Source organism: Juglans regia, chromosome 10 (genome assembly GCF_001411555.2).
Source record: "Juglans regia cultivar Chandler chromosome 10, Walnut 2.0, whole genome shotgun sequence".
NCBI lineage: Eukaryota > Viridiplantae > Streptophyta > Magnoliopsida > Fagales > Juglandaceae > Juglans > Juglans regia.
This window is the reverse complement of record NC_049910.1, coordinates 15354398-15381901: the sequence shown is the minus strand read 5'-3', so window position 1 is coordinate 15381901 and position 27504 is coordinate 15354398. Positions and strand designations below refer to the sequence as shown.

At 36.5% G+C, this 27504-nt stretch overlaps 1 protein-coding gene across 2 annotated transcripts; it reads left to right on the top strand.

Annotated features, from left to right (window-relative positions):
- Nucleotides 1-27132, top strand: LOC109000577 (phospholipid-transporting ATPase 2). 2 transcript variants are annotated; one of them, XM_018977497.2, is made up of 25 exons: nucleotides 3-186; nucleotides 1800-2007; nucleotides 2495-2708; nucleotides 7704-7820; nucleotides 9623-9715; nucleotides 9821-9995; nucleotides 11363-11529; nucleotides 13560-13664; nucleotides 14205-14302; nucleotides 14399-14541; nucleotides 16092-16188; nucleotides 16349-16458; nucleotides 16544-16708; nucleotides 18148-18302; nucleotides 18677-18757; nucleotides 18957-19077; nucleotides 20879-20985; nucleotides 21392-21523; nucleotides 22681-22834; nucleotides 23822-23939; nucleotides 24073-24246; nucleotides 24362-24413; nucleotides 24822-24949; nucleotides 25876-26026; nucleotides 26511-27132. In XM_018977497.2, the coding sequence occupies exons 2-25, from the start codon at nucleotides 1871-1873 to the stop codon at nucleotides 26841-26843; spliced, it is 3327 nt and encodes a 1108-aa protein (XP_018833042.1). In that variant the 5' UTR covers nucleotides 3-186; nucleotides 1800-1870; the 3' UTR covers nucleotides 26844-27132. The 2 variants fall into 2 exon arrangements, with proteins under 2 accessions (XP_035550704.1, XP_018833042.1); XM_035694811.1 differs by lacking the exons at nucleotides 24362-24413; nucleotides 24822-24949; nucleotides 25876-26026; nucleotides 26511-27132 and having other exon boundaries at nucleotides 1-186; nucleotides 24090-24241.
- Nucleotides 27133-27504: the final 372 nt, after the last annotated feature.

The following is a 27504-nucleotide window of genomic DNA, read 5'->3' as shown; positions in this document are numbered from 1 at the left end:
CATGCTCTACCATTTTCCACTGCATCAGACTCGGCAATTCGGCATAGCGCCCTTTTAAAAGTCCATCGATAGAAACCGACACAAATAAGCGTTTCCTACCTTTTCTTCAAACAAGTGAGGTAATAGTTAGGAGGGAGAGAGAGGGAACAAAGATCCGAACCGGCGGCACTCAGAAGAAGAAAAGAGGTATGCTATTGACTGTTTCCTAAATCTCTCTGAATAGTATTTCAATTTTAGCTCCCGAGGTATGGTTGGTACTCAAGGGAGGGATTCTTTTACATGTCCTATATTTGGATCGAATTGGATTGCATTTGGGCCGCCTTTTTTTTTTTTGGGGGGGGGGTGGTGGTGAGTTTCAAATTTCGATCACCCATTAATTTCCATTAATGGCTTTTCTAGGTTGAAATTATGGGCATTTGGTTTTTCTTTCCCAGTTTGCATATTAGCTCGAAGTCTTAGGAAATCGGATATCATAATTTGCGTTAATAAAAAAAGAAGAAGAAAGTTTTGGTAGTTATTTTAAGCCCTTTATGACATAGTTCCTCTGGATAGTTCAGAATTATGTATGTGGATGGTGTGGAAGATTGGTAATTGTAATATTGGCTGAGATATTCAGAAATATTTGGATTATTTTTCTTGCCTATTGGCTTATTAATAAAATTTCTTGATTACGTATAAAAATGGGGATTTGGATCATTTTTCTACGGATTTGACATTTAAGAAATTCAAGATTGGTTCTTAAAGAATTCTACGTATAAGATTAGTTACTTATCAAAATTAAAAAAAGATTGGTTCTTAAAGTTCAGTTTTAGTTTACTATTGCATTTTGGTGGACATTTCATATAAGACAGATTGATTGTCTAAATGGGATTTCGATAATATGGAGAAAGCTAGGGTTTTCTCATAAGACGCTAGTAATGATGATGGTAACATCAATATAACCTCGATTGCCTTAGAGCAACAGACAGATACTCTACGAAAAATTCCTAGGAATGGTCTTAAACAGCCAAAATGTGGTTCAAAGAGCGTATGCTCGCACATGAAAGCTTACTCCTCCAAGAACTTCGTTTCAGATGCTAGTGCATTCTTTGGGCACTATAATCACCAAAATCCTCCCTAACATACTCAATAATTCCTCTGTAGCATCTTTTTAGATTGAAGGAGCAATATTTGGGGTGAAAGTTGCTACTCATCTGGATGCCAAAATGGTACCATTCTGACGGTAATGTCACATTAAATGCACCTCGAGTCATTATCACTTTTGTGCATCGCACCATGGCCCATATGGCACGTGGAGATGCAAGCTGTCCAGATGCCAAAACACTACCATCTGAATGGTATTGTGTTAGAACATGTCAAATAAACATCACATCAAGTGGCTCAATGCCACATGGCACATGGAGATCCTATCTCTGTCTCATTAGAACAAGCTTTGGTCTCGTTTGATGGTACCCAGGTCAGGATAGATGTGGCTTATTTTGAGCCCAAGGGTTGTTTGTGTTTTACTGTCTGGACAGTATGTGCGACTGTCCGGTCACGGCAAGTCATTCTTTGTATGCTTGGATGTGTTTTGACTTGTTTGTCTTAGAAATCTTGGTGGTTTTCACTGCACAATTCCCAAGGTTTCTTTATAACATATCTTGTTTCTTTATCTGTTCAACATGAATTTTTGTACTTGGATTATAGCCTTTGATTGAGGGCTCCTTTGTTTTGTTTCTTGGGTGGGTTTTGCCCTGCTATGTGTTATCTGGATGAAAATAGCAATTTGTGCTACTCAAAAGTTTTAATTTATTTTGCAGGATATGAAGCAACTTTAATTCTTGTGGCATTGTCTATAGTGAACTTGCAAGCAACAGTTAAACATGATCAGATGCTTATAACAATGAAGCGTTACGTCTACATCAATGATGATGAAACATCCCATGACCTTTACTGTGACAACCGCATATCAAACAGAAAATATACTTTATTGAACTTTCTCCCGAAGAACTTATGGGAACAGTTCAGGTGATTTTTCAATTCGTGCTGTGGGTTTTTTGTTGGTTCTCATCCTGGCTTGAATGGTAATTTGCTTGGGCAAAGACGTGAACGTTCTTTAGAAGTCATGTGCCTAGTGCCAAGCATCACTTGTGACTGACTATGACTTACTGTTTTAAACAATTTCTTTGGAGCATGAGCTACACATGTTAAATTGACCCATTATGAACACTTGTTCATTTCATGCTTTTTTCATCTTATGCTGCAGTCAATGTGGACTGGCACTTGGGATTTTTTCGGTGATTTTCTGCAATGTTGCTTATCACCTTCTTTTGAAGTTTATTGATGTTGATAATACTATTTTTTATTTCACAAGTCAGATATATTTTGGAGGAGTAGAAGTCCATATTGCTTTTGTGTTTTGGAAATGATTTATCTTGTCTAATTTTCTGAAATTAAATGTTCCTCTTCTTCTTTTTCTCCCTTCTCTAATCAATTTGGTTTCTTTTGTTTTCAGCCGGTTCATGAACCAATACTTTTTATTAATTGCTTGCCTTCAATTATGGCCGCTTATTACTCCAGTGAATCCTGCCAGTACATGGGGCCCCCTTATCTTTATTTTTGCAGTCTCTGCGACAAAAGAGGCATGGGATGATTATAATAGATATCTATCAGACATGAAGGCAAATGAGAAAGAAGTCTGGGTTGTTAGGCAAGGCATAAGAAAACATGTATGGAAGCTTTTCCAAAATCGTCTATCTATATTTATTGGTTTGACTTGTTGCTTATTTTTTTTCAATTTATCAAATTGGTTGGCTTGCTCAACAACTATAGCTCGACTCTGTTGTTACTTTAAGATGCCTGAGTCAGCAACTAGTTGGTTACTTTTCATTATTAGTTGGTTCATTTTTTTATATAACCTTTCAGAGTCTATTCTTGTACACCCAAAACTTTCCTCTTCGCACACCCAAAACTCCAATGATGAAAAGTGATCATTTTTCTTTCTGGTGACGTTTTGGTGCTTGCAACGGCGAGATTGTGATTGAGTTTAGAGTGTCTAGGCGTCTTCACAATGGGGCTTTTCAAACATGTAGTGATAGAATCCAAAGTTTTTTCAATATTGAAGGAGGGTAGCTCTAGGCTTATTATTGAGAAAAGCTGGAAGGTGGTGAAGGAGTTAAGGCTGGGGTTGACCATGGTGCAGTGGGTTGCTAAAACACTGGAACAATGCCTAAAGAAAGAAAGAAAGGACTTCTACACCCCGGCAAGGGAAGGAAATCGTAGCTTCATAGTGCAATGGTGTTCAAATGCTCGCGGTCGCTACACGGTGCTAGTGGAAATATGGTGGTGGTAGTAGGCGCAGTTTTATCTTCATACCCTAAGAGAAGGAGGGTCAGGGATGAAGGAGGTCGGTGGAGGCACTGTGGGAGTTCGTGACTTATGGGAGAGGTATTAGTCAAAACAGAGGAGGGACAACTATGAGGCAGGTGGTGGCAGTGTTACAACCAGGGATGAGGAGCCCATACCCCTTACCCGTATGCTTCCAAGTTAGTCTAGTGTCTCGGAATGGGTTCTTCATAAGGTGAAGGAAATTCAACATTGCGTGGGATGGAGTGTGAGGGTTTTGAGGAACAATTTATGGATTTGCTTACAACCATTGAAGCTGGTCATGCTCAGTTTAAGAAATCATATTTCAAAAAACAAAGGGAGTTAAAGAGACTAACGTGGTCTATTAATTATGAGGGTAGCGCAAACCGAGAGAGATCTAAAGGGAAGGGACTAGCACTTGCTTTATGAAGCTCAACATTGTTTCTTGAATGTCTGAGGGCTTAACGAGGCAAATAAGCGTCTTTGAATAAAAAATTTGCTTCGTGAGTGGAAGGTGGACATTGTATGCTTACAGGAAACTAAATTGAAATATATTACAAGAAGAATTGTACGAAGTATATGGAGCTGTACATATGTAGATTAAGCTTATCTTGCATCTGATGGGGCTTCGGGAGGTGTATTAGTGATGTGGGATAGAAGGGTAGTGGAGAAAATGGAAGAATTCATAGGGGAGTACAAAGTGGCATGCTCCTTTAGGAGTGTGGAAGACAACTTTAAGGCCCCGTTTGGATACAGAAACACTTTCAACCCATCTCATCTCATTATTACAATTTTTTCAAATTTCCATACAAAATATAATAAACAATTCAATTTTTTCAAATCTCAAAACAATAATAATATTAAAAAATAATAATCTAACAATATTTTATTCAACTCATCTAAAACTATCTCATCTCATCTCACTATTCAAACCAGTCCTAAGTGGGCTTTAGCTAGTATTTACGGGCCGAATTTGGAAGCAACAGAAGTCTGTTATGGGAAAAAGCTGGAGTACATAGCTGGTGGGACTTACCATGGTGCATAGGTGGTGATTTTAATGTTATAAGGTTCCCAAGTGAACGTTCAATAGAAAGTAGACTACGACCAGCAATGATAGAATTCTTAGAGTTTATTTTCGACTTGAGTTTGGTGGACATCCCTCTCATGGGCGGGGCATTCATGTGGTCCAATAACCATACATGGTCTAATAACCATACGTGGTCTAGATTGAACAGATTTTTAATTTTATCGGAGTGGGAAGCTCATTATCCGGATGTATGTCAAAAGATGTTTTTTCGCCTTGGATCATTTTCCTATTTTGCTTGATTGTGGTGGTATTCCAAAGGGTGTTGGTACTTTAAATTTGAAAATGTGGCTGAAAACTGAAGGTTTTGTGGACAGTATTAGGCAACGGTGGTCCTCATATTAGATTCATGGCACCCCTAGCTTCATCCTTGTAGGTAAATTGAAAGAGCTTTGGAATACACAATCCTTTGACGACATAGGTGAACGTAAGAAGTCCATGTTGGAAGAGCTACAGGAGTTAGAGAGGATACAGGAGGGTCGAGTACTTTCCTTGGAAGAGCTATCTCGTGGCGCCAAAATTCTAGAGCATTGTGGTTGAAAGAAGGGGATTGAAGTACAAAGTTTTTTCATAGAGTGGCCAACTCTCATAGGAGAACCAATACCATCAAGATGCTGAATATAGATGGTGTGGCCTGTATAGAGGCCCCTGAACATGCTGTTGATTTCTTTGAACACTTGCTTAGCAAGCAAGTGGGGTGGCAGCCAAAGCTTGATGGATTAGGTTTTGATTCTATTGAGCCGCATAAAGTCTCTTGGTTGGAGAGGCCCTTCGAGGAGACGGAGGCTCATGGTGTGGTTAGGAAAATGGCCAAAGACAAAGCACCTGGTCTAGATGGATTTTCTATAGGATTCTTCCAAACTTGTTGGGAAGTGGTGAAAGAGGATTTAATTAAGGTTTTCCAGGAGATTTTCTTGGTTAGAAAATTTGAGAAGAGCCTCAATGCCACTTTTATAGTACTATTTCCCAAGAAGATTGGGGCATCGAAGGTCAAGGATTTTCAGCCCATTAGTCTAGTGAATGGGGTGTATAAGATTATCTCCAAGGTGCTTGCAAACCACCTAAGGTAGGTTTTGGGAAAGATCATAACAAAACCCCAAAACGTATATGTACAGGATAGGCAAATTCTAAACTCAGTTATCATTGCCAATGAATGCCTAGATAGTAGAAAAAAATCTGGTAATCTGGGGATCTTATGTAAGTTAGATATGGAGAAGGCCTACGATCTTGTTAACTAGGAATTCTTACTCTACTTGCTTAGGAGGTGTGATTTTGGGGAGAGATGGTGTTCGTAGATTATATGGTGCATATCTACGGCAAAATTTTCTATGTTAGTAAATGGTAGTCCAGTTGGTTTCTTTAATGGCTCTTGAGGCCTAAGACAAGGGTATCCATTGTCCTCACTCCTCTTTGTCATTGTTATGGAGGAGCTTAGCAGAATGACCTCGGCTTTGGCTCACAATGGTTTTATGGATGGATTCTCGGTTGGTGACCCCGATAGGGGTACCACTAACATTTCTCACTTGTTGTTTGTAGATGATACACTTATATTCTGTGAGGCAAAACAAAACCATATGCGGGCACTAAGGGCACTTTTACTCTGTTTTGAAGTAGCATTATCAGGTTTGAAAGTGAACTTTGACAAATCAGAATTGGTGCCAGTTGGTAATGTTCGCAACATCCGGTAGCTAGCTAACACTCTTGGATGCAAGGTTTCCACCCTTCTTATGAATTACCTGGGTCTTCTCTTGGGGGCTGTCTCAAGGGCTATACCAATATGGGATAGAGTGATTGAGAAGATTGAACGTAGATTGGCAGGTTGGAAGAGACTGTACTTGGTCGAAATAGCATAATTACTTTAATCAAAAGTACTCTGTCGAATTTACCAACTTATTTTTTTTTAATCTCTTTTCTCAATTCCAGCAAGTGTGGCAAATTGGATTGAGAAACTTCATAGAGATTTCTCAGCAGGATGCTATGCTGAGAAAGCAGCCTGTGACCAAATTCCTCAGTTGTTGTAATTAATATTATCTTCCACAATAACATCATTGGGAAATTTTGAAAGATTTAAGTTCTTCCATCCGTAGCATGATTTGAAAGCATCATAGATTTAATTGATAAAAGTCTAGGAATAACCCCCTTGGTAGTTTAGAGAAGCCAATCCACTTGCCCTGTCCCTTGCAATACCATCAAGGGTAGAAACTTGTTCTCTTTAGCTGCACCTATGACCTTGTATTTCTTACCATATTCCCAATTTGGAATCTTCTATTCTGTGCAATTGTAATGCCTTTAAAATCTTGTCCTAAAACCATCTCAACATCATTAGAGCTGGTTTGGATAGTGAGATGAGATAATATGATTTTAGATGAGTTGAATAAAATATTGTTAAAATATTATTTTTTAATATTATTATTATTTTGAGATTTGAAAAAGTTGAATTTTTTATTATATTTTGTGTGAAAATTTGGAAAAGTTGTAATGATGAGATAAGATGAGATGAAACCATCTCTAAATCCAAACAGGGCCTTGTGGCATATGCAGTTATGGTTGGGGCAAAATTTGTAATGCTGTTTTCTTAATAAAGCTTAATTAATAGGGGTTAGCTGTCAATATCGTGGGCTTCATTCTTCATTTTGGAGCCCACAAAAAAAAAAGAAAAACAAATAGTAAGTTTGTTAATGTGCTCCTAACCTTTGACCCAAGGAAAATTGATTGATTGGAGAATGGATAGTAGTTGAGAAGAACACAAAGCACACTTTTGGTTTTCTAGTTGCTCATACATTACAAAACAATAGTAGGAGTGATGGGAATGAGATTCTTGCCTCAACCCTCTAGAGCTAACATGTGATACCACTAGGTTACCAATACACAATATGGAGGAATTAAAGAATAGGTTAATGTATTTGTTGCGTCAAAAGTCAGTTACTTGATTATCTAATGATATTTGAAGTTTTTGCTACTATAATACATGCTTTTGTGGAGTTTATGGGCAAAATTCAAATTATCATGTGTAGATCATCATTGGTACCTATGTAAATGAGTTTAATGCCCCACTTTGATGTTTACTGTTTTTACCCATAAACGAAGGCTTCATGGATACAAACTAGACTATTAATTATGAAGGTGACAAAGTCATAGATCCTATGATTTAATTTCCCAGTTGATTATTTCTGATTTAGCTCTTTCCCAGATTATAGATATGCTGTTTCTTTTTTTTCTTAAACTTTGCTGTTCTAACTGTATGTTCATCTGTTGTTGATTCATTGACTTGTAGGTCCAAGCGCAGGATATTCATGTAGGTAATATTGTGTGGATTCGAGAGAATGATGAAGTACCATGTGATCTTGTTTTACTTGGTACTTCAGATCCACAGGGCGTGTGCTATATTGAGGTAAATCTGCTGCTCCATATATCACTACGATGGAGAGTTTGCTTAAGTCAAAGTCACGAGTGTAAATATTGGTCTGAATACCTCTTCCATTAGGTTTCTTTCATCATTTGTAGACAAGAGTTACAACTTGCTAGATATTTCTTCTGCCCATTTCTCTGTAACACGTTAAGTGTCTATACACATTAAGTCTATTTATAGTTAGCCTAATTCTCTGCTATACAATCTAAATATAGAAAGACCTAAATTATATACATAACAACGAGCACTACAAATTTTTACTTTTTTATTTGGTTAAAATCAACAGTAAAAAATTACTATTAAAAGCCTTTTTTATTATAAAAAGCAAAGTGAGAATCTGAAATAGAGTCGCGCTTGGATGTCGCGCCATAAACTCAGGCTAGCTTGAATGTGAGTTATGTTTCAAGAACTCTGTTTAGCATACAATTTGGCCTCTTTTAGAGTATTTAAACCAACGACTACAACTTGGAGTCTTGAAGTCCCTGTTAAGCAAGTTATGGGATGTATATCTTCATGTTTTGTTGTATGCAAAAACTCTTCAGTATATTCAATCATAATTCTAGGTCCGAATTTGCATATGCTAAATTGCTCAAACAAAAACTCCTAGCTTGGTGCGTATATATGAATGGATCTGCTTCATCTGATTACTGATACTAGCAAGAGTAATCTGCAAGGGCCTACTTTAAATATTGATGATGATCAGACAGAAACGCACTCTCACCATTCACTAGTATATTTTCGTGCACGGTCGTTTCAGTTTATATTCTTTATTCAAGCACTAATGAATTCCATTTATCTAGGGCTTGTTTGGATTTTAAGATTTTTGTGAAAATTTTTAAATCTTTAAGAAAATTTTAGAGGAGTTTTTTATGGTTTTGTGAAATAGTGGCACCCATAGAAAAATATGTTTGGGTTGAGAAAGTTTTTTGATATATTTTATTGTGGTTTGAAAAAATTAGTTGGACCCATTGAAATGATAAAGATGTTTGGTTAGAAAATCTTTGAGATTTTTTCTTGGATTTTCTGAAAGTTGTTTCAGTTTTTATGCCATTTTCATGGAAACCAAGAAAAAAATAAGATGAATTTTTTGAAGATTTTGTAGTGTTTAAATATGTTTGGATTGAAAGTCAAAAAGTTTTCTAAAACTTTAAAGGTGATTTTAAATCCAAACATGGCCTACTATGCTTAACTTAATTTGAGTTTTGAAGTGTTGTGGGATGAACTTATTGCTCTTGGGTCATGAGTGCATCATGCTCCATCGATGGAGGGATACAGTTTGCTACTGTTTATTTTCAATATTATTACCATTGTCGTTGTTGTAACTTTAAGCATTGATACATCTCTAGCACTTTTCTTTGCATGATAGTTGCTCGTTTTAATCTGACTGAGAAACTATAGGGATGACTTTTCAATTGAACTGTGATTGACAAGGTCATAAGTAAATATAGACAAGTATGGTGGTATTGAAATTTGGGCTTTGGGCTGAGCTAGGGCGGATCCAGGGTCAGCCTGAATTAAATTTCTGGCATTCAAGTCAAAATGAAGCTTGGGGCAGGTGTTCTTCATTTTAATTTATGGCCCAGCCATTAGGGTTCCTCTTTTTTTTGTTACGCTTTTTTTGATCTACATTTCATATTTTCTGGAAATTTCATATACCTAAACTTAGAGTCTAATCAGATGGAGTCCTTGTATGTGTTGTGAGGGATGCTAACATTGGGGTTTCTTTTTGGTTGGGATGTCCTTTTGAGCATTTCAACCATCTGATAGTGTAACATGTTTTACAGACTGCTGCCCTAGATGGTGAAACTGATTTGAAGACGAGGGTTATACCCTCCGCTTGCATGGGAATAGAGTATGAATTATTGCACAAGATCAAGGCAGGTTTCTTGTAACTTAATATTGATGGAAGATTTGTTGGTAGTTTACCTTCCTATGGCAAAGTTGGTGATTGAAATGTTCTTTTCTTCCACTCTCTTCTGCAGGGTGTTATTGAGTGTCATAGTCCAGATAAGGACATTAGAAGATTTGATGCGAATCTTCGGTTGTTTCCCCCATTTCTTGATAATGATTTGTGCCCTTTAACAATTACAAACACAATTCTTCAGTCATGTTACTTGCGGAACACGGAGTGGGCTTGTGGAGTAGCCGTCTACACAGGTATGAACAATAAGGCCTCGTTTGGTTACGTAGTTCAGATGAGATGAAATGAGATATTTTGTTGAAAGTTGAATAAAATATTGTTATAACATTATTTTGTATGAGAAGTTGGAATGATTATAGGAGATGAGATGAGATAGTTTGGTTTTGTGTAACCAAACCAGCCCTAAATCTCAAGGTTGTAGCTAACAACATACTAGATTGTTCTCGTGTGCCCTTTATTTTTTTATCCTTTGAAAATTCTGAAAGTGGAGAAGCAGCAAAACAAGGTTCAAAATGATCACTTGATCAGCAAAATGCATTCATCTGATATGTACAACCTTTGACAAAGATAGGAGAAAAATAATCATGCAATACAAAAGCTCACTGATTATGCCAATTGTGATACTTTCCTTTTGGAGTATAAGTCATGTGATTTGTGTTTTCCATTGGGGCGTTACAGGCAGGCAGTTGTTTTTTTTTTTTTTCCCTTGTGATTAAGTGGGGAAAATTTGATGTTTACTAAATGTAGTTTTGTTATGTCATAGGAACTCAATTATTGGCTGGGAGTTGCTCATTTTTCTATTCTTGGTTGTATGTAGCCATTTAGATTAATAATGCCCAATGGGTGAGGATAGAATTGATTCCAGTCAGTTTGTAGTGGATTAAGGACTTAGGTAAACAAGCTTTGTTTTACTGCCAGATCATACCTTAGGGGAAATGCTGAATATGTCCCGAGATTATTGCCAAATTCTTGTTGTATTCTGAATATTGTACAGCGGAAGGAGATAGTACTGGGTTTTGGACGAGAATGTGTATGTATAAATTATATTTACAATTTACTTATCAGGAAAATAATTTTGAATACGAGTAACTTGTAAAAGAATAAATTGTGTAAAGGATAGTGATTCTATGTTGTTTAATTAGTATGAGTTTTACTTATAAAAAAAAAATTAGTATGTGAGTCCTTACAAAAACTAGGGAGCAAGATGGCCCCAAAGAGAGAGAGTAGGACTTAGGTTTGTGGTTGCTATATTCTGTTGTTGGATTCTGCAACATTTATGATCTTCTAAAACAGTAAAACTTGTATGACATTTAATGTTTTGCCTACCTTGGGCTCTAGTTAGTGCCAACACGGCAAATGCACATTCTTTCCATTTCAAATTTCTCATATTTTAAGCAAGTAATATGCAAGTGGAACTTAAGTGATAATTTCAATATTTGAAGTTTTTGGTTGTTTAGGTTAGATGTATGCAACCACATGATAAGTTGAGAATCACTGTGGGTGTCTTGGAACAATTTCTGAACCCCTTGAGTTGCCATGATGTTGTTCAGAGCAGATGCAGCAATTGATGTATTTGTAACTAGTATATATTCTATGTTTTCAGGCAATGAAACCAAACTGGGTATGAGTAGGGGGATACCTGAACCAAAGCTCACAGCTGTGGATGCCATGATTGACAAGTTGACTGGAGCTATATTTATTTTTCAGATTGTGGTAGTTATTGTTCTAGGCATAGCTGGCAATGTCTGGAAGGATACAGAAGCAAGGAAGGTATGTCAGAACTAAGCTTTTGTTTCATATGCAGTTAAAGTTTTTTGATGCGCAATTGATGCATTTCCTTGGATAATGTTTATACATCTTTCTAGGATCTGTGGTATTTGTATTTCTTGGGGAGCTAGCTTTTTGATTATCCAGTGTAACAATCTCATTGATCTTTCCTTATCCTATTGATGACTTGTCCCTGTTAGCTAGCACCTTATAACTGCTGCTCATTGATTAGTGACTTGTTGTACAAGCCTTTTTAGTAAGCTGTTCTTCTGGTTATGGTGTTCTGCAAACCCTACACTTGTCATTCCTGGCCTTCTGAAAGGATCTAATCTCTGGTTCTCTTAAAGTTAACCTCTTAAATTCCAGTAGGAGGATGGAATACCAATACTGCATATACTTTCTGGATATTGATGTATTATTTCCAGTCTTCTTGCCTTTCATGCTTCACATAATTTCTGCTGAACATTGTGGATAGGGCAATGAGTTCTTACCCAAAATTGTGGTCACTGAATTATCCATATAAAAGGGATAATCCAATGTGGCATGCTCCATATTTCGGCATTTAATTGAATAATATAGTTGATATTGTAATTCTTCCATTTCTTTTTTGCTTCTTTTTTTTTTTTTTTTTTTATAAGTAAACAATAGTATTAATAAAGGATAGGCAAAGCCCAATTACACAAGATGATATACAAAGGCGAAGCCTATCTAAAGTCATAAAAGTGGAAACAAGAAAATCATGAAAATTTAGGCCATTAAAATCTACAGCTAGAGCCCAATGAAATAAGGTTCGGAAAAATAAAGATCTATACTCCTCTAGTGTCCGCTCCTTATCTTCGAAAGTCCACTCATTACGTTTACTCCATATGCACCACATAATGCATATAGGTACCATCTTCCATTCAACTTTGATTTGTGGAGCACAACCCGGAATTGTCCAGCTGGCCAATAACTACGCCACTGTAGCCGGCATCACCCAGCTTAACTCTAATCAAATGAACACTTCGCTCCACACGGCTCTAGTTGTCTCACAGTGTAACAACAGATGATCCACTGTCTTGCCAGCTTTCTTGCATGTGCCACACCAATCTGAAATAATTACCCGGCGCTTTCGCAGATTATCGGTTGTCAAGATCTTATCCAAAGCCGCTGTCCAAGTGAAGAAAAGAGCTTTGGGGGGCGCCTTATTCCTCCACAATCTTTTTTGCTTCTTTACCATCTATCTCTGTAAAAAGTTTGGGTGTTGTGCCTATTTAAAATCTGACATGTCCTAACTAAATAAAAAATTATTTAAACCTAAGCTGAGATGATTAAAAATTGAACGATTTCAAATATTCAAGTAAAGCGATTTAAAATTCATTCCCACCATGCCAAGCAAAAACATTTTAACCAAAAAGAAAAATTTTCCAGAAAATAAAAAAAATATGCTTCCTGTGTAAAAATAATGTATGAACTTCGGCATTTTCTGTGTATACTTCCTGTGTACTTGGGCTATGCCTATTCCTATCAATATGAGTTTACTTTTACTTATCAAAAAAGGTAAATAATATACTTTATACCCTAGTTCAACTGATAAAATTTAAAGAAGTGAAATTTGAGCTATATTAAGAATGGAATGTCTCAGTATCCGTACCCATTTTTGTATTTTTGCCCCCCATGTCCCAAGTTTGAAGACACCTAGATGCATGCCTGCACCTAGCACAATCCCAAGTCCATATATATTGAATCAAAGTGAAGTGGTTTGTCCTGCGCATGTTGATGGAATGTTGATAAATATATATTTTTTGTAGATATTCATCTATCATTTTTTTTTTTGTTTGCTTGGTCCATAATTTCTTTCAATTCTTCTTTTATTTGGTCAATTTAATTCCTTTACTCCGTATTTGACTGTGGATTAATTTCATTATCCAGAAGCACATTTTCCTTCTCTACTTGATTCTGACTTTCTAGATGAGTTTTGATATTTACTGTTTTCATGTGTAGAAGTGTTATTTTCAAACATATGCCAACCTTTTTGTATTCATTTTTTGTAGCAATGGTACGTTCATTATCCGATGGAAGGTCCATGGTTTGAACTATTGGTTATTCCTCTTCGCTTTGAGCTTCTTTGTTCTATAATGATCCCCATATCAATTAAGGTAAGCTGTTAAACATAATTGTAACCATCTTAGATTTTCTATAACAAGATTATTATTTTTTTCGTGTTTCCTAATAATTTTCAATATTTTAACACAAAATTGAAAAACCCTCTCTTGATTTATACACTCTTTCCAAAGTCCTAAGAACTACTTTTTTTTCTTATAAAAAAAGTAGTTCTTAGGACTTTGGAAAGAGTGTACAAAGCTAGAGAGAGATGAGAGAGAGAGAGAGAGAGAACTAAGGGAAAAAGTATTTCAATTTTATGGTCTCAGAGAAATATCAATAACGCTAAAGACGCTCTCTTAGCTAAGTGGTAGAATTTCCATTTAGAATAGCCTCAGCATTGCATGTTTAGTTGCTGGTGCTCGATAAATAAAAGAAGACCATGATACTAACTTGCAAATTGTCATTTAATATGGTGCTCTAGGTATTTATGGCTGATTTAGTGATTATTTTCTGGATCATTATAAGGTTTGGCATTGATGTCAATTACAGCCATTACTAGTTATATGAAAAACTGAAATGTTTATTTCTGGAAGGTCTCTCTGGATCTTGTGAAGAGCTTATATGCTAAATTTATTGATTGGGACAACAAGATGATTGACCAAGAAACTGGTACTCCATCCCACGCAACCAAGTGAGTGATTTGGGGTAAAAAGTTCCAATAAACTCGTTATATGAAAAATGTAGTCATGTTTCATATTTCTTAAATGGTGTTTGTTGTATGTGGCAGTACAGCAATAAGCGAGGATCTGGGACAAGTTGAGTACATTTTAACTGACAAGACTGGTACCCTAACTGAAAACAAAATGATCTTTAGAAGGTGTTGTATCAATGGTGTTTTCTACGGAAATGAGAGTGGGGATGCATTGAAAGGTTTGGTTTTTAACTATGCAACATGGAGATCTTCCTTCTTGTCAGTCACAATGTACTTGTTGCTTGGGAAAATTGTTTCAACATGTGTTGTAATGCGTACAGAAATCATAATGTAATTTTAGGACGCAGCTAATTCAATCTTATTCTTGGATATGCTTTATTTTTTAAGCTAAACTATTTATAGAGGCCTTATAATGAGTCATTTGTGTGGAGTCCTGTCTGGAAGAGGTCAATACTGCTGCAGAAAGTAACAAAGCAGAGGTTTCTCTTGATTCAAATTACAGCCATTTCTTATGTGCCAAGTAGAGAGTCTATGCACAAAGGTGGATCTTTTTTCCCTTATTTTTTCAAACCTAGCCTGGGTGCTAATTTAAGTATAGCATTTCTGTTTTTGTCTAATACTGCAGTTGATCATTATGATTACGTTTAGGGCTGCAAACGAACCGAGTCGAGTCAAATTGAAACAAGGGTGCTTCGTGCTCGATTAGCATGTTTACTCGTTTGAATTCGAATAAAACTCAAATATCCTTGTTTGAACTCGGCTCAAGCTCGACTAAAAATAAATGAACAACTCGAGCTCGAACTCCTTTTTTTTTTTTTAATTCTGATTCTTATCTTTTGATAAAAAAAAATTAAAATTTTATATAAAACTCTAACCATTTAACTATTCAACCAAATAGTTTTGATTAAAAAGTTCTTATGGTATAAAATAAATTAACTTATATTTATAAATTAAAAAAATAATACATAAGATAAATGTAATAAACTAAACTATTTAGTGCATAAATCAAAAGTTCTAGTTGTATGATATATTATAGACATTATCCTATGTACACTTTGGGAGCATAATAAATATATTAAATAAGATAAACTATAGATAAACTAATAATATATAACTAAGTATATAAAATATAACTAACATGTAATAAATATAACACATACTTATATAACACATATTACGAGCTTCAAAGGGAGCTCAAACGAGTCAAGTCGAGCTTATACGAGTTTGTTCATGAGCCTAAACCGAGTCGAGCCAAGTTTATACGAGTTTTGCTCGTTTAACATTCGAATCAATATTAGTGTTTTTGAATATCTCATGTATTAAATGAACCCAAGTTCAAACCAAGTATATATGAGCCGGGCTCAAACTGCTTTGTTCATTTCAGCCCTAATTAAGCTTTTCATATTGCTCTTTAATTATTTGCTCCATCGGATTCCTTTCCTAGTTTCGAGCAAATTTCAATCAATTTTTATGTAGGATTGGTCACTTGGCGCCTGCTTCACATGAACTTGTTCACTTCTCTGGATTATGAGCCTGAAATTGTCACTTTACAATGTAGTTTTGTCAGTCCAACTAAAATAGCTGACAGAAGCAAATTTTTAAATGAATATTCACGATTGTTTTGCTAATGCATGAATTTATCAAGTGAACTTGTTTATTTGCTGCTGTATATCTTGGTTCTCTTTTATTTTTTTCATCCGATACATCTAGGAGCTCTTTTAGATTGCAATGCTTCATTTTCTTATCAGTTCCATACTTTGATACCCAGATGCAGAGCTGATCGATGCTGTTTCAAATGACTCTGCGGATGTTGTGCGTTTTCTTACAGTTATGGCAATATGTAATACAGTTATACCAGTGAAAAGGTGCTGCATAGCTTCATTTTATGGGTTTAATTCTTGCTGGTATTTTGTGGTTTATCCCACATTCAGATCAGGGAACATTTGCATCAGTATGCTTTAGACTTACACGTATGTATCTCATAGATTTGAAATCTCTCATATCTGTTTTGTCTGCTGCCAATAGCAAAAGCGGAGATATCTTGTACAAGGCACAGTCTCAGGATGAGGATGCTCTTGTTCGTGCTGCTGTTCAGTTGCATATGGTTTTTGTCAATAGGAATGCAAATATTCTTGGTAAACATCATTTGCTTTTGGCTGTCACAGAAGTCACGATGCTGACAATGTTGCTGATGATGTAGTTGGGATTAATATATTGCAGAGATCAAGTTCAATGCTTCAACAATTCAATATGAAGTCTTGGAGACTCTTGAGTTCACATCTGATAGGAAAAGAATGTCAGTGGTTGTGAAAAATTGCCAGAACGGAAGGATCCTCCTTTTGTCAAAAGGAGCAGATGAAGCTATTATTCCTTATGCATGTGCTGGTAACCCCTACCTATTGGTGCTTTGCATTTCTCTTCCTGAAGTCTTCTAGGAAGACAGTATACGATGCATAGTTAGGAAGCTCTTTTCCCCTAAATTCTTGTTCCATATGGGAAACAGAATTTACTTAATTATTTTCGAATGAGAGAAACATGAATGGTTCGGTCTATTGAATCAATCGTTATAATTTATAAAGGCTGTATTCTAATGTAGGGAGTGATTAGTAAAGGTCGTATTCTAATTTATGGGGATTGAAATCATCAAACCTGGATTCTCTCTCTCTCCTCCCTTGATGTTGGTAAACTCTTTTACATCCGATGCTAATTTTATCTAAAAAAATCCTCTCAGCTGACTATATTGGGTTCTGAAATTTATGGTAAGCAGCAATTTTGCGGGTGTTTATTCTTCCCAGGAAAGGGAATGAATGACTCTTAAAACTTAAAATATGGATATATCAGTGTGTCTTAGTTTTCTACATGTTTAGAACTCTGTTGTTGTTGCTTGGGCATTTTAGTTTCATGCCCCTGCACAGGTTCTGTTGCCTGTGTGGTAATCTTCTGTCCTAATTTGATTTTTTGTATGTTACATTTCTTGTTGGAGATGGGCCATTGTGGTTGATTACTGGCATCTCAGTTGGGCCTGTTGCTTGTGATGGTGGAGAAATTATTTGGTTACAGCAGGAGATGGCAGAGGGAATTACAATTACTAGCTTCTGTCATTCAATTTTTCCCTTCAATTTTTTTTTTGGTTGAGTAACTTAGTATAATAAGAAAGTGCTGATAGGGTGCAATCATGGTACACAGGAGTTACATTACAGGGAACCTCTGAAATAAAGAGGCTGTGATTCTTGTATGATTAGTGGACCCATTGACTATTAAATGGTATCCAAATACTTAATTTGAAATCATTATGTATTAATCACTGGCACACATGCCACAGCCACCTCAGTCAGCGTACAAACTTTTTTGGCTTTTCTGGCTTTTTTTTTTTCTTTTTCTCGGACTGAATATGTGTGGTTGTTTGCCAAAGCTAAAGGATTCACCCATGGAAGAGAAAGGATTGGGAGGATAAGGCTACCACATGTTCTTTAGTCTACTTTTATTCGTTTAATCAGAAGATGCATGCCATTCATTTGCATATGCCTTATTCTTTAGCAATGGAGTGAGTTATGTTGACTAGTACATATTATTTGCTGCTACAATACTACAGCTCCTTTGCTGACTTGACGAGAACTGAACAAATAAAGTGGTACCTTATTAAGTTTTGCCAGGCATGACTATTGTGTGATGATTATAAATGTCGATTCTGAATAGTGGCTTATTGATTATTTTTGTAAGTGTTTGTTGGTTATTTTGCTGAGATACTTTGCTATTTGTACCAGTTATATCGAAAATATCAATTAATGCCATATTACTTAGTGTGATAACCCTATTCCCTTCAGGACAGCAAACAAGGGCTTTTCTTGAAGCTGTGGAACAATATACTCAATTGGGGCTGCGTACGCTGTGTTTGGCTTGGCGTGAGTTGAAAGAAGATGAATATCGAGAATGGTCTTTGTTGTTGAAAGAGGCTAGCAGCACCTTAGTTGATAGGGAGGTAAATTGTACATCTCAATAAACTAAGTATTGTGTGCATGTAACCCACCCGTGTGGGTAGCCCAAGTGGTGATGGCGAACATGTGTGCATGAACCCCATCTCACAAGTTCGATTCTCCCTGGGATCAAACTGCAATTTAAGTGGGAGGCCATGGCGGTGGGTTGCTGTGCTAGTCTCCCCGGGGGTTTAGTTTCCATGGGTGAGTCCCAAGGGCTCTGCCATGGGTGGTTCCCCTGTCAGAAAAAAAAAAAGTATTGTGCATGTGTGAGTGTAGACTCATATATTGTGCGTGTATATGTGTTTGTGTTGACATATAGAAAGATTATTTACTTGCATCAACAGATGTGGTACCCTCAATCTGCTAAATTTTGCAGTGGAGAATTGCTGAGGTCTGCCAAAGGTTAGAACATGATTTGGAAATTCTTGGAGTTACTGCAATAGAAGACCGTCTACAGGTGAATATCTATAGTTGGGCTGTAGTAGTTTAACTTTCAGGAGAAGTCACTTTCCTAATCTGATCCTTTGTGGGGGTGGGTCTTTTCTGCTGATTCTCCACAGCAACCAAAAAAAGGAAAACAGGGGGAAAATCTACTTATGTCCAAATGCTAATTTTATCCTTATTTAAATGCTGACTCTGTTTATTTACTAATTCAGGATGGTGTCCCAGAAACAATAGAAACACTAAGGAAAGCAGGAATAAACTTTTGGATGTTAACTGGTGACAAGCAGAATACTGCCATACAGATTGCTCTCTCATGCAATTTTATTTCCCCAGGTAGTTGTTGTCATATGTATTCTTTTACTGTCTAATTTATTATCCCTTTTTGTTAGCAACGTTAGAGTTGTTTTCTTTGGAATTTTGAGGTATATGTGTTGGAATGGGAGAAGCTGTGATCTAAAGTATCAAGCACTGTGTGATTCTCTTGTTTCATGGCTTGACCTGCTGACTTTAAATAATTGGGTGTCTTGACTTATGTCCATCCAGCTACCTATTTGACACATGCCCAAATTATGTTAGTTTTGTTTTTTTTTTCATTTTATTTGTAAGAAATTTTTTTATTGAAATTACAATAGGCATAGCCCAAGTACATAGGAAGTATAGATTGAAAACGCCTAGAAACCACTAGGAACTAGAGATAAGGATACAAGCAAATTATGAAAACTAGTCCCATTACAAATGATAACAGAAGCCCAAGAAAATAAGGTGTCGAAGAAGAATCTCTCCAACTTGTCTGAGGAGCGCTCCACCTACCACTATTCTTCATCCAAAGACACCACATAATACAATGAGGAATCATTTTCCACACCGCAGCAATATGAACTTTATCCCTAAGACCACTCCAACACCTGAAAATATCCATTACCCTTCTAGGCAATACCCATGCCACACCAGTCCGGTAGAAGATATCATCCCACAAAAACCTGGCCACCTCAGAATGTAACAAAAGATGATCCACAGTTATCCCCATTTTTCTTACACATTTAGCACCAATCCAACATAATAATACCACATTTCCTCAAGTTAGCAATGTTGAGAATTTTCCCAAGGGAAGCAGTCCAACCATAGAAAGCAATCTTGGGAGGTACTGTACACTTCCAAATGTTCTTCCAAGGAAAGTGATTACTATGATGACCCTCAAGAGTCTCATAAAAGGATCGAACTGTATATTTTCTACTCCTATTTGGAATCCAAATCAACCTATCCTCCACTGCAGTATCAATTATCAAAGCATACAATAAATTGAAAAATCAGCAATGATGCCAAGTTGCCAATCTTGAACCGCTCTGTTGAAACAAATGTTCCACAGGTCGAACTATTAGAACTATCCCTCAATTCAGCCACCCTAGCCTCGCTAACCAAAAGAGAGGGGAAAACACTCTATAGGGCCCTTACACCACACCAAACATCATGCCAAAAACTAACACAACAGCCCCTTCCAACCTTGAGCCTAAAGAACCTGGAAAACTCCCCCCATCCCTTTTCGAATATATTTCCACACCCCAACTCCATAAGCACCCCTAACTTCATTAGAACACCATCTCCCATACTTAGAATCAACAACTCCTCTCCACAAAGCCTTCTCCTCCCTATGATACCTCCATAATCACTTCCCAAAAAGAGCCTTATCAAAGATCTTCTAATTTCTAACCCCCAACCACTACAAGCGATTGGAGAACAAACTTTGTCCCAAATGATAAGATGGAACTTGACTTCACCCTCAATTCCTCCCTAAGAAGCACATCAAAATTTATTGATACGAGATGTCATACCTGCAGTTGAAGGATAAGAGAGAGAGAGAAAATATGCTGGGAGGTTAGAAAGTGTGCTTTTGAAAGAGTGGTTCTGCCCCCCCCTCAGACAAGTAGTCTTTTGCATCCTGCCAGCCTTCTTTCTTCCTGTGCATGTGAATTACGTGTTCTAGTTGGTACTGTGGCACTTGGGTTTCCCATATATTACATTTATGTGTGTGGATTATGAAAGATTTGTTGTGATTGACGGAATCCCCTCATCGGATATGAAATGCTTACAACATTATCACCACTAAACTCTTTTTTGTTTTTTGACTACTTGACAGAGCCAAAAGGTCAGCTTCTTTCAATTGATGGCAGAACTGAAGATGAAGTTCATAGAAGTTTAGAGAGAGTTTTACTTACAATGAGGATAACAATGTCAGAACCTAAGGTATAGCTTATGCACCCTGTCAGTCATGAACTTTATTTTGTCTCTAGTTCTTTGCTTCCATTCACATTCCCAGAGCTACTTAATTAAAATTTAAAGTAATTCATAAAGTGAAATGATTAAATGATGTTTCTGTATTGTCTTAGTGGATTGCTATATGAACTTGAGTCTGTATCTAATAAACATTTGAATTCTGAAACAATGAATGTAATTGAGTCCACGGTGTATGTGTATATGTCCCGTATACTCGGGATTTTGTCTATTTCATGATCAATAAAATTTTTGTTTATTGATAAAAAAATGGGAGGTGGGTCTAAAGGGCCCTGCCTAGGTATTCTTGTATTAAATTTAAGCAAGCAATGGCTTGTTCAACATAATTGTTTTCTCATAGTTTTATCTTTTCTAGCAGGATATGGCATTTGTTGTTGATGGCTGGGCTCTAGAAATTGCACTGAAATACTATCGGAAAGCCTTTACGGAATTAGCAATATTGTCAAGGACTGCTATTTGTTGTCGTGTGACACCATCTCAAAAAGCACAGGTGGCCATGCCTAACTTTTTTTGTTATCTTCATATTCATTTTCCTCCTACATACTTTTGCTTTTTAATCTCATTTAATATCTGCACACAATTGAGTACTCCATTGTTGTAGGATTCACATTCTTGGATTTATTCTTTTCTCTTGCTTATATAGTTTATATTCTCTTTTTTCTTTTACCCTCCTTCACTAATGAGGTTAACGGCTGTACTATTGTGGATATAAGATGCACTAAGCTTTGAATGGTTAATGAATTATGAACTAACGCGGTTTTGAAGGGTTTATAGTCTTCATAAAATCCTGCAAAAGGAATCTCCGGTACTTCTAGTTTTGGACCCACCTCACCAAATCCCTACTGCAACAAATTCCACCGATGCCAAGAGATTTTTTTTTTTTAAGTAAGATAATTTTGATGCCATGAGATATTTTAATCTAATAGTTCTTTGATGTATATAATGTCTAGTGATGATCAGCATAACCTAAAGCAGAGATGAAGAATGAACCTAATTTTAGACCACTTGATTATGTCATGGATAAATTCATTTTCTGCTGTTTAGGCACAATTATTGCTTTGTGGACTTCACTAGAGATGCGAAGTCTGAAGTGAAGAAAGAGCATGGATGATTTTTTTTTTTCTTTTATTCTTTTTGAAATTCTGGATGCACCACCAATGTATCATTGGAAGTTCGGAGAGCTAATGCTAAGAGTGGCTGCGAATTTTTATTGAATAATTGATGACAGAATATTAAGGAGTTTTGAGTGGCATCTGCTACATATTAATTCACTTGTACTTCTTTGCTTGGTTTCTTAAAACTCCTAAATTTCAGGTGTTAGGTTCTCTATATTTTCTTTGTTTTTCTCTTCTATTAGTCATATACCAAAAAGAAAAAAAATTATGAATATTTTCAAGACTCGTTCTATCAACATGTTCTGAATTCCCAGCTACAGAAAACTCTATATCAGTCTTACCAGATATATAACTAAGTTTTTCTATGTGGTCTTGAAGACTTTTGAATTGTGCTGGGTTATGCTATGACTACTTTTGTAATGGACAAAAGCCAGTTAAGTGTAGTCCTTTTTACTTAAACACTAATTGTGAAGGCTACCATTTCGGTCCAGTAAAGAGGACGTTTAATCTTTCTTATAATTATTTTTTGCAGCTTGTGGAGCTCCTAAAATCATGTGACTATAGAACATTAGCCATTGGGGATGGTGGGAATGATGTCAGGATGATACAACAAGCTGATATAGGTGTTGGCATTAGTGGGAGAGAAGGTCTGCAGGCAGCAAGGGCAGCTGACTATAGTATTGGGAGTAAGTCAATATATATATGTCCATGCATGTATGCTTGTGCTGTGCATTCATGTCTAGATGAGACAGTTATGTTAGAAAGTTGTAGGTATTTACTGTTGGATTTGGTTTTTGTCTTTGGTCGTGAGTCACAGCTAAACTTGGATAAATTTTATTCTTTTTCATTTGTACATGCAAATTTTTTTCAACAACACTTGAGATGTTATATTTCTGCAGGGAACTCAAAATGTTAGCTGACATTCTTATCAGTTTTGTATATGGAGACCCTTGATGCTACATTGGAGTTTTGATGCTTATTTTCTGACATTAAATATCTCTGTGACTTCAAACTCAGGTCTCCATAGCTCTTCTAATGCGTCGACACTTATTTGACATTGAAAGACTACATAGCATTAGAGAAACTATTGAAGTTTGTACAGTGAGAAAGTTTAAAAGAGACTTAATTTCACATATATCCTGCACTTCTATCCATAATTGAAAATAAAAATGATCCTATCCCTAGAACTATTTGTCGATTGAGCCTCAAATATCAGCTTTTAAGGAATTTTAGATTGTGAGTTGTGACGGGCATAGATAACATCACTGTTCCAAATCAAGCTACTTAGAATCAGTTGGCAAGAGTTCAGGAATCAACAGGAGTTGCTCAACCAATATGTTAAGCCCCTCAAAGTGGATCGTGAATCTACCATGCATGTTAATAACTAATAATTCAATTAAGATCATGCACGTCAAATCTTCTCTTTTGGGCATATTTCATGCTTTCGGTGTTTTAAATAATGTCCTTCAAGTTTTGTTACTTGTTTCTTTGGCCTAATTATGTAATGTACACATCTCAGTTGATGTTAGATTTTTTTTAGTCATATTACAATTATCTTAAAATTTAATATTGTCAACAAATATTAACTTATTTTTACTTTATTTAATTATTTACTGTCTCGAGTTGGAGATCATAAATGTTGAGACTCAAAACTACTTCTCTTGGTTTGGCAGAGTTCAGGTTTCTGAAAAGGTTAATACTAGTCCATGGGCGGTACTCATACAACCGTACAGCATTTCTGTCCCAGTACTCCTTTTATAAATCCCTACTAATATGTTTCATCCAGATCTTGTAAGTTGTCAGTGTCCTTTGTTTTTATTCTTTTTCCAATTTTGTTCTACTGCATCATTCATTTGACTTTCTTCCTTTGAATCTCTCTCTCTCTCTCTCTTCCTTGTTGTACTGATATTGGAAAAACATTTAGTTTCTCTTTTATTTCAGGTGTCTCTGGAACCAGTCTTTTCAATTCTGTCAGCTTGATGGCTTATAATGTTTTCTACACTAGTATTCCGGTTCTAGTCAGTGTCCTTGACAAAGATCTTGGTGAAGAAACTGTGATGCAGCATCCACAAATCTTATTTTACTGCCAAGCGGGGAGGTTTGCCTTCACTACTTATCCTTATTTGTTTATGTTCCATGGATTTTAAACTGTTCTATTTCAAATGGAAATTAGGCTTTCTGTTGGTTAATAGTCATTATTATTTTTTAAACAGGCTTCTAAATCCTAGCACATTTGCTGGATCGTTTGGGCGATCTCTCTTCCATGTGAGTTCTTGTTTGTTAATTTTTTTCTTCTTTTACCATCATTTTTGCCACCATGGTTGGTTGGCTTACTTTTGAGCATATTCTCTCAGTTTTGTTGTTTGTCTTGTCAATTTCTTATGTGCTAAAGTTGTGCCCCCTATTTTCTTTGCTAAATATACCTTCTGTACACCAAGAATTTGCATCCCCCCTCTTGGCAGTATTTTTAATTATATTTTATTGCTTATATTGGTAAAAAGCCAAAAAAGAAAAGAAAGTAAAGAGTTCATCTCATATGATTTCGTAATGTCTGTAAGTTGTTTTTCCCCAATATGAAATCAACTTAAAAGTTTCTTTCCTTGGCGAGTTGATTTGCTTGATAAGGAACAATGCCAGTTACTTTTACCTATTGACACTGGCTATGACCTGCAGGCACTTGTTGTGTTTGTAATCAGCATAAATGCCTATGCCTATGAAAAAAGCGAAATGGAGGAGGTTTCGATGGTGGCACTCTCTGGATGTATTTGGTTACAGGTCTTTGTTGTGATATTGGAAACCAAGTAAGCTTCAATCTCATTAGTCATGGTTGCAAATTCCAATGTCGCTTTAGTCCTCTGAACTTAACACGGCCTTTTCTACTGGCATTAATAATCTTTGTTTTTTATCTCAATAGAAAATTTAAGGTTGTTTGGTGTAAAAAAATTTCTAGAAATAGTTTTTCTCGCAATCCAGTGTATGATGCTACCAATATCTGCTAGTCAATGTAAAATACTTTGGTAGTCAGCAGAAAATTAGTCCCAAAATATTACAGGCACCCTTGCGAGTGGTAGTGCACCACCCTCTCTTCTTTCTTTCTTCTATGTTTGTCTTTCTTCTGTCTCTTCAATTTCCGTCTTCCAGCTCTTTCATATCTCTCTCCCCTCTCAAATTCACTAATCACTAAGCTCTTATTTCCTTCACGCATCCACCACCACCATATATCCCTTTTTACCTCTTCCTTTCAGATTTCTTCTGTGCACTTATAGGCTTTCTTTTTGGGGGTGGGGGAGGTGCTTTTTTCCAATTCACCGGCAATAAATTGCACCTGGAAATTGCCTGCTTTTTATCGTTGATTGAGACTTGCTAAGGCTAGATCAGTCTATCTGACCTCACCTAAACCTGCCCTGCTCTTTTTAAGTCAACCCTTGCCCGATTCCAATATATCTTATCGATGCTTTCTGGTTTCTCAAACCTGGTCTCCCAAGCCTACACTTCCCTCATTTCTTACCCTTTCCCCTATACTGCCAGCTGCCCAGAGTCTTTTGATGTTTGTGTGTTCACGAAAAATGTTTTCTGTGCTTGATTTTCGTCGGTCTAGGCAAACCAGGGAAAAGAAGGGTGTGATGGTGTTTCCTTGATCACAGAAAAATGTCCACTCCTTCACATTGAAATGATTAGTATTGCTCATTATGCTATAAGTGCTTGAAATATTGTTCGCTACATGCAGTTCCTTTACAACACTGCAACATATTGCCATATGGGGGAATTTGGTTGCTTTCTATTTAATCAACTGGATCTTCAGTGCTGTTCCATCATCTGGGATGTATACCATTATGTTTCGGCTGTGTAGACAACCATCTTATTGGACAACTGTGTTCGTAAGTTTCTTTTCCAGTTTTTATTTTTTATTTTTTGGGTGGCTAACTACAGCTTATCTCTACTCATGTTAAAAGGACTGCCCCTGGGGCTTTTAAAAAATGGGGAGTATGTAGCCAAATAAAAGGAAAAGATGTATTGTCATCATTTGCTTGAAATAAAATCTGCTACACTACAGCTTGTCTCTACTCATGTAAAAGGACTGCCCCTGGGATTTTTCAGAAATGGGGAGGGTATGTAGCCAAATAAAAGGAAAAGATGTAATGTCATCATTTGACTAGCAAAGCATTGTGGTTGTTATGAGAATGTATGCTCCTTGGATTCATTGGTTTGCCACCTCCTGCCAAATAAATGAAAAGATGGTTTTCTGTTCAAAATTTCCGACTTAGAAAGGAACACATGCACACGCATCCACAAACACGGGCCAAGCCACATTTCTGTACTCCAAAGTTATATGCTGATGATGCTTCAATTGTATTGCTGCAGCTCATAATTGCAGCTGGGATGGGTCCAATTCTGGCTCTCAAGTACTTCCGGTATACATACAGACCAAGTAAAATCAATACACTTCAGCAGGCTGAACGCATGGGTGGGCCTATCTTGTCTATTGGGAGCATTGAACCACAGCCAAGATCTTTAGAGAAAGATGTTTCTCCTTTGTCTATAACCCTACCCAAGAACAGAAATCCAGTTTTTGAGCCTCTACTATCAGATTCACCAAATACTAGAAGGTCTTTTGGATCAGGAACACCATTCGATTTCTTTCAGTCGCCGTCCAGATTGTCTTCGAGTTATGCAAGAAACTGTAAAGACAACTGAATCCTACAATTCATCCAGCAGCTTGAAACAAATGGTTTCTAGGTGCCCCAGATTTTGGTTTCATTTTTGTTATAAAAGAGCAGTCTTTGTAGCTCAAGGAGGTCAGGAGAAATCCTTATTCATACAAGTTACAGAGATGAATGGTATTTATGTACTGTTAAATTTTGGCCTGGTATTAATGAATAAATCAAATCACTGCAATCTTTAGGATCTAGATTTTGCTTAATGTAACTTCAGGAGAAAAATAATCGTTTAGTTCCAATGAGAAGAGTTGAGCAGGTCAGGTATATTTTTGGTAGCTGAGAATGACTGCCTGAGCTATCCACTAGTTCCTAACTGGCTAGCTTTATCATATACACTAGTTTGGATTAGTGGAAGTTCATCCATCTTTTCTCAGTTCTCTCGAATGATTGGACGTGGCTGCAGTTAACAGGTTGAATATATTAGAAGGGATTTATAACATTTTCACTCCACGCTCAACACCTATAACTTTTTCACAGAATGTGGAGGTGTTTTTCATAGGATATGGAGGTAGGGTGGTGAATAGTGACTAATAAGAAAAAATTTTCATTTAGAATTCCAATTATCATTGCGGAGCTAAAATCACTATATCAATTATACAAAGTAATCTCACATATAACTTCACTTGGTTCGTTAGGTT

What these genes read in the sequence shown, in the direction of transcription:
- LOC109000577 (XM_018977497.2), top strand. Translation starts at nt 1,871, where the DNA reads ATGCTTATAACAATGAAGCGTTACGTCTACATCAATGATGATGAAACA. An exon ending in TAGGAATGCAAATATTCTTG is followed by an intron (nt 16,459 to 16,543) that starts GTAAACATCATT and finishes AATATATTGCAG; the next exon opens with AGATCAAGTTCAATGCTTCA. An exon ending in GTTGTGATATTGGAAACCAA is followed by an intron (nt 24,950 to 25,875) that starts GTAAGCTTCAAT and finishes CGCTACATGCAG; the next exon opens with TTCCTTTACAACACTGCAAC.